General features: G+C 45.3%; 1 protein-coding gene across 1 annotated transcript in view; it reads right to left on the bottom strand.

Annotated features, from left to right (window-relative positions):
* The window catches only part of Pinx1 (PIN2 (TERF1) interacting telomerase inhibitor 1), a 60,257-nt gene extending 49,069 nt beyond the window's left edge, over positions 1 to 11,188 (bottom strand). Inside the window, exons 1-5 of the mRNA XM_075949829.1 lie at positions 11,054 to 11,188; positions 7,894 to 8,003; positions 6,443 to 6,535; positions 4,115 to 4,193; positions 1,135 to 1,227 (exon numbers count right to left, since the gene is read on the bottom strand). Coding sequence (XP_075805944.1) covers positions 1,135 to 1,227; positions 4,115 to 4,193; positions 6,443 to 6,535; positions 7,894 to 8,003; positions 11,054 to 11,072 — 394 coding nt within the window. The 5' untranslated portion in view covers positions 11,073 to 11,188. The remainder of the gene's footprint in view (positions 1 to 1,134; positions 1,228 to 4,114; positions 4,194 to 6,442; positions 6,536 to 7,893; positions 8,004 to 11,053) is intronic.
* Positions 11,189 to 13,694: the final 2,506 nt, after the last annotated feature.

Genomic DNA, 13,694 nt, shown 5'->3' with positions numbered 1-13,694 from the left:
AAAGGGATAGCACAAAGGAGTTTAATTAAAACCACAAGTTGAGAAGAAAGGAGACTCCAGTTCTCCCACAGAGCTTAGCACTCTGCTCCTGAACCCCAGGCTCTGCCGTACCTTTCATGTCTTCCAAGCACAGTTCTACTTGTTGGGGTCCTGGCCCTAAAGGACAGCTACTGTCAACAATGTCCAGTCATACTCTGTCTCCCACTGCTACTCAGGCAGGTTATGGGAGTTAAGCAAACCCCCAAATGCCAAGACCAAGATGAAGAGATATGCCTTTCCTGGCACAGAGACAGAAAGAGACATCCAATATGCCAAAGAACAATCAAATAGTGACGGGATGTCACAGAACAGTAACCATCACACCTAACATCCATAACGTACTGCATATAATAGATAGCGTGTGACCATATGCAGAAAATCTGGGATTTGTTTATAGTAAGGTAAAGGCTTCTCATCTGTACACGACTGCCACCTAATGGCTACAGAGAATAGTTGTACTCACAATGAGCTCCATGGGGAAGGTGTGATGAGCAAGGCAGGGCTTACTGCCCAACTTCCAACTGCCCCATTCCTCAACACCACCCTGGCCACAGCCATGGGATGCCTATAGAGATACTCCATGAGATGGAGAACTTGCATAGATGATTCCAAGGATCACCTTAGGACTATGACTCACTACAGTGAAGATTTTGATATAATTAATGAGCCAAACTGTCAAAACAGGGACTATCCACCACAACCACTAAGAACTGAAAGAAAGTACACAAGCTGTAAAATTAAAGAATAGAAAATTTAAATTATCTTTGATTTAGCTACACAGAATTCCCATTTTCTCTAAACAGACAGACTTTCATCACAGCCCACACAGGACCTGCCCAGTCTGAAGCCTCCCCTGGGCTCCTCTTGGTACCACTGCACCCCAATTTGCACTTTAGTAAGATGTCTAACAAGTCAGCATGGGCACTGAGCCCCTGCCACCCAGGGCTGCCGCAGATCAACCCACCAGGCAGACCAGACTGCCCCATTCAGGACTTCGAACAAGCAGCCCGTGCTGCAGCACTGGGCAGGAGTCACAATGCCCCAGGAGACCCAGTGCCAACACACACACTTCACCAGGTGGATGCCTGCTCTTACCTTTCGTGAATTTCATATAATGAACCCGGTTTTTGGAGGTTTTAGATTTTTCTTCAAGGCTAAAAGATTTCTTTTCCTTATTGTCTGAGGAATCTGTAAAAGAAGAAAAACATTAACCACCATGTAACTCACTCTCTGCATGAAAGGCTGACGAGTTCTTACATACAATTTTATGGGCGTGCCATTATTTATTACCAAACCGTTATCAAAGGATTGGGATTGGCTTTTAAAGTGTAAATCAGGCAAGGCTCTCTCTAGTCTATAAAACTCTTAAAGAAGAGAAATGAAAATATGTCTTCATAACCAAAATTTACATATGACTATTCACGGCACTTATCCATAGCAGTACACCACCAAGGTCACCCCAAAGCCTTTCAATATGGCTGAGCTCACACTGACACAGCCTGATACTGGAATATCATGTGATCATCTGCAGTAAAGAGTGGTGGGTTAATCCCAACATGACCACTGAACCACATAACAGGTAGCCATGCTCTCCCCAGGAGCTCCTAGGAATTTCAACAGAACGTAAAGCAGAGCCGGCTGTGAACTGTGAAGACAGGTGCTTCAGCTTTCAGTGTTCAGCATGGGTTACTGGGAGTGCACACCCTACACCACTGTGCTCAGCATGCCAGTTTCCCTCCCAAAATATTTAAAATAATGAGTGGCAAAATATCAGAAGGGCAATATGCAGTTTCTATGAGAAAGTGCCATCACAATGCTAATGTAGACCTGTCAGGACATGCCTAAGTGTACACAGTTTCCTGTGTGTACATGCACCCGTGTATGTATATGGGTACTTATTCACGTGAATGTCTGCATGTGTAACTGTGCACACGCATGTGGAGGCCAGAGGACAGTGCTAGGTGTCTTTCTGCATCTTGATATACTTCATTTTTTGAGACAGGGTCTATCACTGAACCTAGAACTCAGTGACTGGCAAGGGTGGCTGGCCAGTGAGCACCAGAGGTTCTCTAGTCTCCGTTCTCCCAGTACTGGGGATACAGTTACACACTGGTCTTTTTGGTGAGGTTGCTGGGGATCTGAACTCAGGACTCCACTCTCGTGCAACAGGTGCTTTATGGACAGCAATCTTCCCAGCGCCTGCTCTCTTTTCTGTTGGTGTGATGTGGGCTGGCAATTTACACGAGGTTAACACTGAACTTCTGATCCTTCTCCTCTTCCTCCCAAGCGCTGGGATTATAAACACCCACTACACCCGTATGTGTAAAACAAGGGAACTTTTAAAAATGAAATTTAAAACAACATTTTGATTTTTATGTTCTACAACAGGACAACACAGTCTGCTTAGCTCGAAGACAAACAGTTTGAAGTTACCAAGGAATCTTAACAACAGAAAAGAATACTAGGTTCTTATGCCATCTACCACTGGATGCAAGCAATGTGTGGCTGTGGTGAAAATTCATGTGGATGAAGACATCACATTCAAAAAAGATGGCACAGTAGGAAAATAACCTGCTAGCTTTCCAAGTCTGTCCTGGGAAGAGGCCTTCCCCAAAAGGAATCTTCTGAAAGCGCCTTTCAGTTCTGGATGGCAGTGGAGCCACAGACAAGAAGCTACTGGCCCCCTCTAGTGGTCTGGACTGGAGTTATCTACAGGTGAGCAGCTGCAGTTTTGACATCACTTAAAATACTCCCAGCTGTGGGCACCAAGGAAAAGGAAGCCCAGGGAGATTAATCCTGGAGGAAGATGAAGAAGGCAAGTGTCATTTGTGAAGTCAGTCACAGCCTTCCTGAAAAAAACTCTCAGTCCTCTGGGACCTTCGGAAAGCCCACTGCCTTAAACACTTAAACGGTCCAGGGGATGGGGGTGTTGTTGCAGTGACTCTGCTCAGCTTTGGCCATCAGTGAGGGACAAAGGAGGCCTGTCCTGAGTGAGACAGGGTCCCGGTACTACTAAAACAGTACCTCTCACCTAGGAAATGGTGATCATGATACCATCAGACTGCAGGAGACAGAACCTCTATCCATGCAGCCCATCCAAGATCTCTGTGAGGTCTTGGAGCAGATCAATTCTGGAATTCTGTGGCCTGAAAATCACAAGCACTCTCTGAGGCACCAAGCACTAAGAGTAACAATGCCAAACCTAATGCAAAATAGTTTTCTCTGGTTAAGAACAAGGGTGTGGGCATCTCTGAGAAAAGGATCCCAGGTTCAAAGGTCCATGCGGGCACTGGTGGTAAAGGCACCTCACACTTGAGTGATGCCATAGTCATGACCCTTAGATCACCAGATACTCACTAAGGTGAACTCTCTGGTGACCAATCTGCCACTTCATAGCTAACTTTCATTTTAGTCTTTATGTAGCATTAATTATATATGCTGTATTTTAAGTCTGCCAGAAAGACAAGTAATGTTCACAATTCTTTTATCATAATATGTGCATAGCATACAGATATAATTAAAAACCTATACAGTTAGCCAGGGTGGTGGTGCACACATTTAATCCCAGCACTCAGGAGGCATAAGCAGGCTGATCTCTGTGAGTTCAAAGCCAGCCTGGTCTACAAGAGCTAGTTCAAGAATAGCCAGGGCTGTTATATAGAGAAATCCTGTCTCAAAAAAACAAAACAAAAAACCCCTATACAGTTGAAGAATTATAAAGTGAACCCCTTCATCACTACTCCCAGGGTTAGACTACCAGCACTACCAGTATCTAGAAGCATTCATGTGCCCTTCCTTGGCTGTTCGGACCCTGCCGTTTCCTCCCAGAAAACTAGGCATTCTTTGCTGTGGGGCACAGATGTCCATGCTGCAGGACGTGCAGCCACAGTTCTGCATCACCAGATGCCAGTAACATGCCCATAGCTGGAATGAGGACAGCTCATTCAGTGACAGTACCGTTAGGATATAAACAGAACTGAGTCCTGGTAACGCTTCCATCACCCAGCTCTCGGATCAGAAAGGTCTACAGCGAAAGTGATTCTGATGGGGGGAGCAGCAGCGCTAGTGTCCTTACCTGCTGTTTCCTGACTGTGGCAAGTGTTGAGTGCTGCCAAAAGCTGGTTGAAGTCATCCTGGTGAGCAATCCAGTTGTCCTGGAAGCACCAAAAAGTATGAGCAGCAAGCCTAAAGCTTACTATGCTGCTGACACAGAGATATAACAGAAATCTGGCCATTAATATGAAATTGTATTATTTTGCAGCTAAGTCTATAGTAAAGCCTTTGTGTCTGGCTTTTCAGCAAAGTTATTGCTATGTTTGGGTTAGTCAGCAGAGGCTGAGAAATTGTTTTGAGACTGTTGAAACCTTGAAGAATTGTTGTCTCTCTGGAGAATTGACCCTTGGTGCTACATACACCTGCATCAACCTTGGTCCGAAGACACTCCTGGCAAATGTAGAGTTCTTACTTTTGATTATGGCTAACCACAATTTGTGTGAGTCATCTGCCCTCATGAGCAGCAACAGCAAGATAACTTTGGTAGTTAGAACCTTTCCCAGCTCCAATTAACCTGTATATCTATGTTTGAATAAAGTAAGTGGAGTGAGCTAGTTGGGTATCAATTTTTTTCAAGAAGGCTGTAACTCTGCTCTTTTGGAAAATTAAGGCTTAGCATCTTGGTGAGCTTCTCTACTGTGGCACCTACAACCAACATCAAGCAATATTATTTAATAAATTTAACTGGATTCAAGAAATAGTATAAACTTGAAATAAATTTAAGCAGATCCATATGAAAGCTATAAACTTGGAATAAGGTGTAAGCAGAGCCAAATAAAGCTGGAGAATCTAGGTCAAAGCTCAGTAGTGGAGTCCTTGCCTAGCGTGTATAAAGTTCCAGGTTTGGTCTCCAGCAACACAAAGTAGACAATATATATTTAGAGGAACCTGCTTGGAAGCTCAAACCTGTATTCCAAAGGCATATGGCTCATCCATAGTTAAGTTGGAGCAAAACAAATCAACAGGCAGTTTGTTTGCTAAAAATTACACTTAAGCAATATAAAATTAGTATTTTCTCACACAGAGAGACTATTGGGGACTGGAGATATGACCCGGCAGTTAAGAGCACTGACTGCTCTTGCAGAGGACACAGATTCAATTTCTAGCACCCACATGGTGGCTCACGTCTGTCTTTAACTCCAGTTCCAGATGAACCCACGCCTTCTTCTGACATCCATGGGTACTGTAAGCATGTGGTACAAACACATATGCACAGAAAAAAATACCCATATACATAAAAGAAAATAAATAAATTCGGGGTGGGGGCGTGGCACACACCATGGACATGATAAAGACAAGGGCAGCGAGAGCATGGCCTCCTCTATGTGCAACACAACCTGGACTATTCTGCTGAATTCTAACTACTTGTGTCAGCAGCAACTTGGCAGAATTCTGTGGAAGGACGCCCTAAGTCTCTGAATCAACAAGTTCCCACTTGTAAAGGGTTCACTAATAATGATCTCTAAACAATATGAACCAGGGGGCAACAGGGTTTTTGAGCAGAATTTGCCCATATAACTTTACATAAGCATTTCTTATTAAGAAAGCTTAAAAGTTAAGGTGTACAAATAGGTTTACAGAACACAATGTTTCTCCTAAGAACATAAGTATAGCATGTTTTGTGTTTCTCAAATCAGCACTTATACCTTATAGAAACCCTTTCTTTAGTGGCTAAAATTTTAGCTGTTACTTCAGAAAAATCTTAGCTGTTCTAGTCAGAAATACTAAACTATTCTAAGCAATTCAGTTTACATAAAGTCATTCTCTCAGTTTCTTTTCTTTTCTTTTCTTTTTTACTGGATTCTGTTAGCTACAGGAGTTTAGGACAAAGCTCCCAGCCTGACTCTGAATGCAAAGGAGCCGTCGGTACTAAACATGATGAGTCTGTCAGCTGCTGACTTTCAAGCACAGAGTCTGTGTTCAAGAGGCTATGAGACTAAGGGGAACACAAACAGACAAGACAGCTTTCCTACGTCACTTCCCGCTCTCAAAGCCACCTACATTAAGAAGACAATACTAGGGTTTTATTATACTAATATTAGGGTAGAAGTAAAGATAAAATTTGGTTCTGTTCTGAAATGAGTATTTTTTTGAAAAGACTTTTTACAAAATTCAGCCATAAAACAGGAGAGCCTTTCTAGGCCATTAAGTAAAGGCTTCAGGAGGACAGGCAAGGCGGTGGATGCATGCCACAGGATGAGGACAAGCTAAGTCAAGTGCTCTTACATCTTTCTTCACCCAAAGCATGTACCATACTCTTGATAAAAGCCATTCCATCTACTTGCACGAATTTCAATGTTTATGTTGACACAAGTCAACTCTGCAGAGAAAACACACAGAAGCTGCTCACTTCGTTATTGTTTGTAGCTCCGAGTCCCAGGTTATTGTTCTTAACTTTAACTTTAATATGTTCTGTGGCTCCTTGCTCCTGAGCTCCCAAACCCTGTGGAGATTAAAAAGAAAGAAATCAAATATAACCCTATCAGCTACAAAGAGAAATTGCCTCTTTCTTTCTTTACTATCTATTCAAGAGACAACCCAGAACGACGGTTCTCAACCTATGAGTCAAACGGCCCTTCACAGGGGTCAGCTATTTATAACAGTAGCAAAATTATAATTATGAAGTAGCAATGAAAGAATCTTATGATTGGGGTCATCACAACAGGGAGAACTGTATAAAACAGTCATAGCATTAGGAAGCACGTGGAGCACATGGCATTCTGTGACTTAACACTACAACATGACATCAATTAAGAAGGTGGAGGAGCATTCCAGGTTCCTGGTCTCACTTAGCTCTCACTCCGAAGGTTGTATGCCAAGTGCAGGGACTGTAGATGAGAAAGTCCTCCAAGGAGGCTTCAGCTAGATGAATGGGAAAGGAATAGAAAACAGAGACTGAACATCACAGGACCTTGAAAGTTGGAGCAGAGATGCAGATTTTAATCCTTGGAAACATCTTCAGCAAGGGAGCAACATGATCTAAAGTTCAGTTTCAAGACCCTTCTAGTTGTTATATGGAGAAATGGACAGAGGAGGAAAGAAGGGAAATGGGAGGTGGGATTGTTTGGATGCTTGGGTAGTCAGCACCATTTTTAAAAATCAGGAAAACCTGGGAAGGACAACACTTGAGGGGACAAGAGGTTTATAATAAAAAATAATCTTGAGATGGTCCCTCAAGCATCTCAGCCAGGAGGCATAATCCAATACACGGTAATTACTGAGATTGCCTGCGTGGAGTATGCAAAGTGGCTCCTCAGCTCACAAGACTAGAGGAAGAAGTTGGCCATGATGCAGAGGTTGCTGAGGTGATGCACGAGGTGAGAGAAAGGGAAGTGATGCTACCACGGCAAAGTTCAACAGAGCAGCCAACATGAGGAGCACTGCTAAGGGTGAGGCAGTTTAAGGGTACCGCACGCCCACTGGATCTGCCAACTCTGACAGAAGCAGAATGCACAGTTTCACATTCGAAGCTCCATTGCAGTCAGGAGTAAGTGAGATATTTGAGAAAGCAAATATCTACTATGAAGGAAAATTAAGTACCATTCCTGGAAACACAAAACTGAAACCTAAGCAAGATTCCATGTGTAATGAATTAAAAGATATCTAAGAAGGCCACGAATACAGCAGTAATCAGAAGACCTGGCATTCAGTTCCAGTCTAATTTTACCACCTGGTCACATTTAGTTCTCCAAAATCAATTACTGGTCTAAAGCACAAAGTTCTCCCAGACTCTAAGAAGGCTGTTTTCTGATTCGCTGCCTTCTGGCATGGCATGGATACTTTAGACTTCCGATGCAATACCTTTCCTTTAGACCACCCCATCTTCTCAAGCATCCTCTGGCCAAACTTGGAATCATCGTTACTCCACGCAGTGTTTCTGGGATCCACAGTCCATTTCTGCTTCCGCCGACCTGCAATTGAAAAGGCATTTCATCAGCACTCCGTCTTTACCTGGAAGAGCACACGCAAATCAGCACATGCTTGCGTGTTAACAGGATATGTTCAGGGTCCAAAGGGCTAAGAGAATCTTCCCCCTGGCTTTCCCTGTAACTATACATTCCTGGCATATAAACTGACCTTGTAAAATTCAAAGTAAAACATTCCCTCCAAGAGAATGCAAACTAAATACCTGACAGACTACTATTTTAGCCTTCCACTTCCAGTCACTGGCAGCAACCAAAGGCCCTCTCGTCACCGCCTTCATACTCACTGGCAGCTGCAGCGGCCACAGCAGCAGGTGCAGTCACCCCAACGCTCACAGCTTCAGGTTATAGGCTAAATGCCACACATACAGCAGACACTCTTTCCACATTACCTCAATGAAGGGAGATCTTCCTACCTTTCTACCCTTCAGATGAGAAAGCCCGAGTCTAGGAGAACAATATCTGCCTAATGTCCCCAAGTAAAACCCAAACCTTTTATACAAACCAAGGTCCTATAGATTTCAAAATTTATTTGGGGCTGGAGTGAGATGGAGATTCATGTAGTGCCCAGGCTAACCTTAAATTTGCTATGTAACTAAGGATGACTTTGAACTCCTGACCCTCCTGCCTCTACCTCCCATGCCCAGATCAATTTATATTCTTAATACACAATACACAAGTCATTATGACCTTAGGGAGAGTTAATAGTGTATCATGATTAACAGATAATATGATACCTCCCTTCTTATTAAATACCACTGAGCCTCCAGAATAATCCGTGACTTCACATTCTGTTGCACTGTGGTATTTATTTCCATCTTTCATGTGCCCTTTTACTCTCTATCCCTTCCATGTCACATTCAGTTATTCATCCTTATGTTTCACTGCAGAGGAAAATAAAGCACTTTGCCTATAGCTGATTAGAAATGTGTGAATATACAAATGAATGAGAAAGAAGGAGAAAAAGTAAAAGAAGAAAAAGGAAAAAAACAAGAAAGGAAAGAAAGAACAGCTGAAATAAGGGAACTGCTTTGGGTGTCATGGAAACTTTTCTCTGAAATGAATATAAATCAATAACTGACCATAAGAACTCAATTTCAGGCTGGAGAGATGGCTCAGAGGTTAAGAGCCCTGGCTGCTCTTCCAGAGTCCCAAGTTAAATTCCTAGGCACCACATGGTGGCTCACAACAGTCTACAATGAGATCTGGTGCCCTCTTCTGGCCTGCTGGCATACATGCAGGCAGAACACGGTATACATAATAAATAAATCTTTAAAAAAATCTTAATAAATCTTTAAAAAAAAAAGAACTCGAGTTGTATTGTTTGTTTGTCTGAGACAGCCTAGCTCTGGCGGCAATCCTCTAGTCTTAGCTCCATAAATGCTGGGGAATCACAAGCAGGAGCCACCACATTTGGCTTCACTGTGACAATTTTGAGGAAAAACTACAACAGAAAAAGAACCCACCAGGCAAACAGAACAAGAATCTGAACCCCCAAAGTCACCTGTGGCCAGGTAAGGAATCTGGAGGTTGAATGTCATTCCTGCTCGCCCACTGCATGCATGCAAGCACATCATCATCAACGGCCTCATAACCCAACTGAAAATGACATGACCTCTAGTCAAAGGGCTCACCGTGTTGCAGGTAAAACCAATAGGGATCCTTACCTATACATCCCCAGCAAACAAGAAACCGTTCCCAAGCATGCAGGCAGGAAAACAAACAAACAAACAAACACCACAAGCCAATTTGCAGTGTTATGCCTTGGGGAAAAAGGGTGATCCAAAAACTTGTCCCACTTAGTTAAAAAAAAAAAAACTAGTATATACTCAGCACAACACTATCTCGTGAATGAACACAGTAAAACCAGCCGTATTAGCTGGTGTTCTGCATGTCTGTGCCCGATCCATGTCTGGAGAACGCCTGCCAGGGGTCACTGACCAAGGCTTGTAAGGTTCCTTCCCTTCCCATCAGAAATACATCCCTGCTACATACTTACACAAGATGCATTGCCATGCTACCTAAGGAACTGGCTGCCAGGTCAGTTGTCCTTCCCTGTGTCCCACTGCCAACACTCCAAACTGTATTGACGTAGTCACCTCACTTAAGATTTGTAAGCCTTGGCTGAGGCAGAAACTAGCCCAATTTCATGGAAGTAGAGACCAGATGAACTGCCTGGAAGAGGGTGGCATCGATTGACCTACCTAGAAAGGACACTCTCCAATCCAACTACTGGGCTGCCTGCAGGATGTGCAGTATGCTACATGAAGAGAGTGGGGGTAAACTAGAGAGGGGGCCAGGAGTGGCAGTAGGGTAGTGAGAGATAGGGAAGAAGATTCACTAAAACACGCTTTGTTCTAAAGTGCCATGAAAGTATCTCTTTACATTCCTTGATAGCTACACAACTTCCAGGGAAAGTCAAAAGCCAGTTCTTAGCGACCATCACTCGACTGCCTTCTGGTGGCAAGAATCTGTAGCTACACGTATCATTTCAAAGTGAAAGTCGCCTCTGAGGAGGAGAATTAGTGGACTTCAGAGTGCTGCTAAGTGTCAAAGACAAAGAGGCCAAGTCGCCTCTAACCGCGGATACCCTCTCGGTCTCGCTCAGAACCGTTCACAAGCCTGCACTCCCGCCAAGGGCTAAACAGTGCCTGACACTTGTAATCCTACTTTTCTTCTCTGGGACCAACACATCTTGGACAGTTTAATTTCAGAGCCTAAAGCGATGCTACGGGACCCGTCTTTTCGGAACCCCAGGTCACTTGAGCCCAGAGAAGTGAAAGAATCCTCCCAGGTGACCACGAGGGCCAGCGCACGGGACAGTCCGAAACTTAGTGTCCTGAGTCTCCGAACGCACACGTGAACGTGCGACCCGAGCCTTTAGTACCAGGAACAGAGTCTCGGGGACATCTGTCCCGCGCGGGCCCGGCAGTCACTGCGGTCCCCACCCGGAACTTAGACACCCCGGGGCCCCGGTCACCCTGGTGGCCCGTGCCCGTCAACCCATCACTCGGTTGCCCAGCTCGGCCGACACTCACGCTCCGCCAGCATCGACATTGTTGCAAGTTGGCCGAGAGCTGCCTCTGGTCGGAAGCCCAGAGGTTATGAGGAGTCTGAAGAGAGGATGAGATAGAAGCCTCCTGGGCGCGCACGCCGGGTAGAAGGCTGCACTGGGGCGCGTACTACTGACGTCAGCTGTGAGCGACTCACTACCAACCACGTGAAGCTGAGGGGCGGGGCCGCCTTGCAGGATTGAGAGAAGCGGATTCGTTCCAGCGCTTGGCCAGACCTCGTGGGACTCAGGCACGTCACAGTTTAACTCTGAAAGTGGGTGTGCAAGCAGCCTTAGAGCTGTTCGCAGTTTCTACCATGGGGACCTTTAAAGAGCTGGAGAAGCGGCTGAAGAGGAAGGTATTGGCACTGTGGAGGGTGGCCTATGTTCCTCACACTCTACCCCTGCCCATTGGGAATGCCAAGAGAGGAGGGAGGGAGCGAAGGCAGAAACAGACATCTAGCTGGCAAAGGCAAATGAAACACCATGGTGTTTTTTTTTTTTTTTTTTGTGCTCAACGATGGAGTAATGGTAACCCTTCCATGGTCTTCGCTGTGACAGACTTAAATCCCAAAGGCTTTTCCCAGCTCCGTTGCTCAATCGGCCACACCTGGCATTTGCTGAATGCATCCTGTCATATTCTGTACCCGTCCCCTTGCGTTCCTTCCTCCTCCAAACGTGTGACCTCAGCTACCCCTCCATGCTGTTTATCTGTTTTTCCCCTATAGGGAGAGACCTTCAGGGCCCCTTTCTTTGTCAAGACTTCAGCTTCCAATCTAGACCTTAGTTTTTCTCACATGCTTGTTGTAGCCATGCCTTCAGCACTGGCCAGGGCCCTGTCCCTCCCAGGGGCCCTTTTTCTCATTTCCTCCTCTTGGGAAGGTCACGTCCACTTTTCATCAGACCCAACAAGGCCCCATGTAGACCCCATTGCAGTGAGTGCAGCCCTTCTAGGACGCAGTGGGCTGGGGAAATGAAGTGGTGTTGTTTAGTAGCTGCGGTGGGGCAAGAGCTCAGAACTGGGAGTCGAAGGACCTGAGAACTGGGCATGGCTTTGCCCACTTCTGCTTACCTGTGAGATGAGGAGGTTGATGGCACTCAGTCAAGAAGGACCATATGCTTGACCGTGGGTTATAAACAAGAAAGAAAAGGCAGTCAGTGTGGCGTGTGACTGTGAGGCTGGGTCTGACCAAGCCACCTCTTTAGAACACCCAGGCGTGTCCAGAATCCTTCCTTTCCCATTGCCAGGGTTTCCGGTCAGGATCACCAAACCCAAGACCCGGTAAATGGAGGGCTTCCAAACAGGAGGGCACACAGGACCATTTCCTTACACACAGTGAGGAGACAGGCTTTGTTGTGTGGCCTCTCACTCCTCTCTGGAGGTTCTCTACAGGACAAGGAGGATTGGCCAGTGCGTGACATTCCCAGTGAGTGGTCTTGGATCACAGCATCTGCTACCTTTGGAAACCTTTGTTCTTTGTTTTTTGTTCTTTGGGGGGCACCGTAAACTTCTATTGTCCGCTTACCCCTGATTATGAAGAACCTGATGGACAAGTGTGGAGAGGATAGAAAATAAAGCATGTAATCAGTGCAGGCCTGGAGTCTTAAGCAAGTTGATTCGGACACTGTGGGGAATTTGCTTCTATCATGATTTTGCCCAGAGCAAAAACTAGTCTTGGTGATTAAAAAAAAAAGTAAACCAATAAATTAATCATCGTGGAAATAAGGGGCAAGCAGAAAAGATCCTGAGATTACCCGGCGTGCATTATGTAAACATGTTCTGTAGCTGTAAGAGTGAAAGGCTTGGCCTCTGCTATCCTGATTGACTCTCCGGGAAGAGAGCATGTTGACACGCTTCATCTGTGCCTCACACAGTCATTCCTCCTTCATTATTAGTGTCAGTTGATGGGGATCGGAGCTCATCCGTACATAGCCTGAACTTGACCGAGCAAGGGATTGCTAAATCCTTTCCTATAACCAGCCTTAGTGTGCTGTTCCCAGGAAGAAAGACCTTGCTGGGTGGAACGCCTGAATCCAGGTGATTTTTCAAACCCCAGAGGTAAAAAGTAAAGATGGCACACTTCAGAAACAGAGAAAGAAAGATGGATGAAGGGAGGAGGGCAGGAAAAAAGGAACAGCTCAATTTCTCCCTTTTTGCCATCAGAAAAGTATGCTTATACTTGCCTCATTATTACATAAAATGTCCAGGGGCTGATAAAGCTCTGAGACCTGCTAGGGATGGGGTGGCAGATGACAACAGTTCACCCAGGTAGCTGCAGGGATTGCTGGCAGCAGTCCCTCCCACAGCCCCAACTGCCAGGGACAAGGAAGCTTATTTTTCTCTTAAGTGTCAAAGAGAAGAGCAGACGTGTGCTATCATGAGATTAACACATATGCTGACACCTTCATCCCCAAGGAGATGGCGTGAGTACGTGGGGCCTCTGGGGGTTAATATGATCACAAAGAGGGAGCCTTGGGACAGGACCGGTGCCTTTAGGAGAGAGAATCCAGGTTTCCTCCTCTCTCACAGACTCTGAGAAAGCAGCAACATGACAGCATCTGGGAATCAGGAAGCAGCCCTCACAAAAGCCAGATTTGGTAACCACTGGACCCTGGACTCAGCCTCC

Source organism: Microtus pennsylvanicus, chromosome 15, assembly GCF_037038515.1.
Source record: "Microtus pennsylvanicus isolate mMicPen1 chromosome 15, mMicPen1.hap1, whole genome shotgun sequence".
Taxonomy (NCBI): domain Eukaryota; kingdom Metazoa; phylum Chordata; class Mammalia; order Rodentia; family Cricetidae; genus Microtus; species Microtus pennsylvanicus.
The sequence above is the reverse complement of the archived record's forward strand: the minus strand, read 5'-3'. Positions and strand labels throughout refer to the sequence as shown.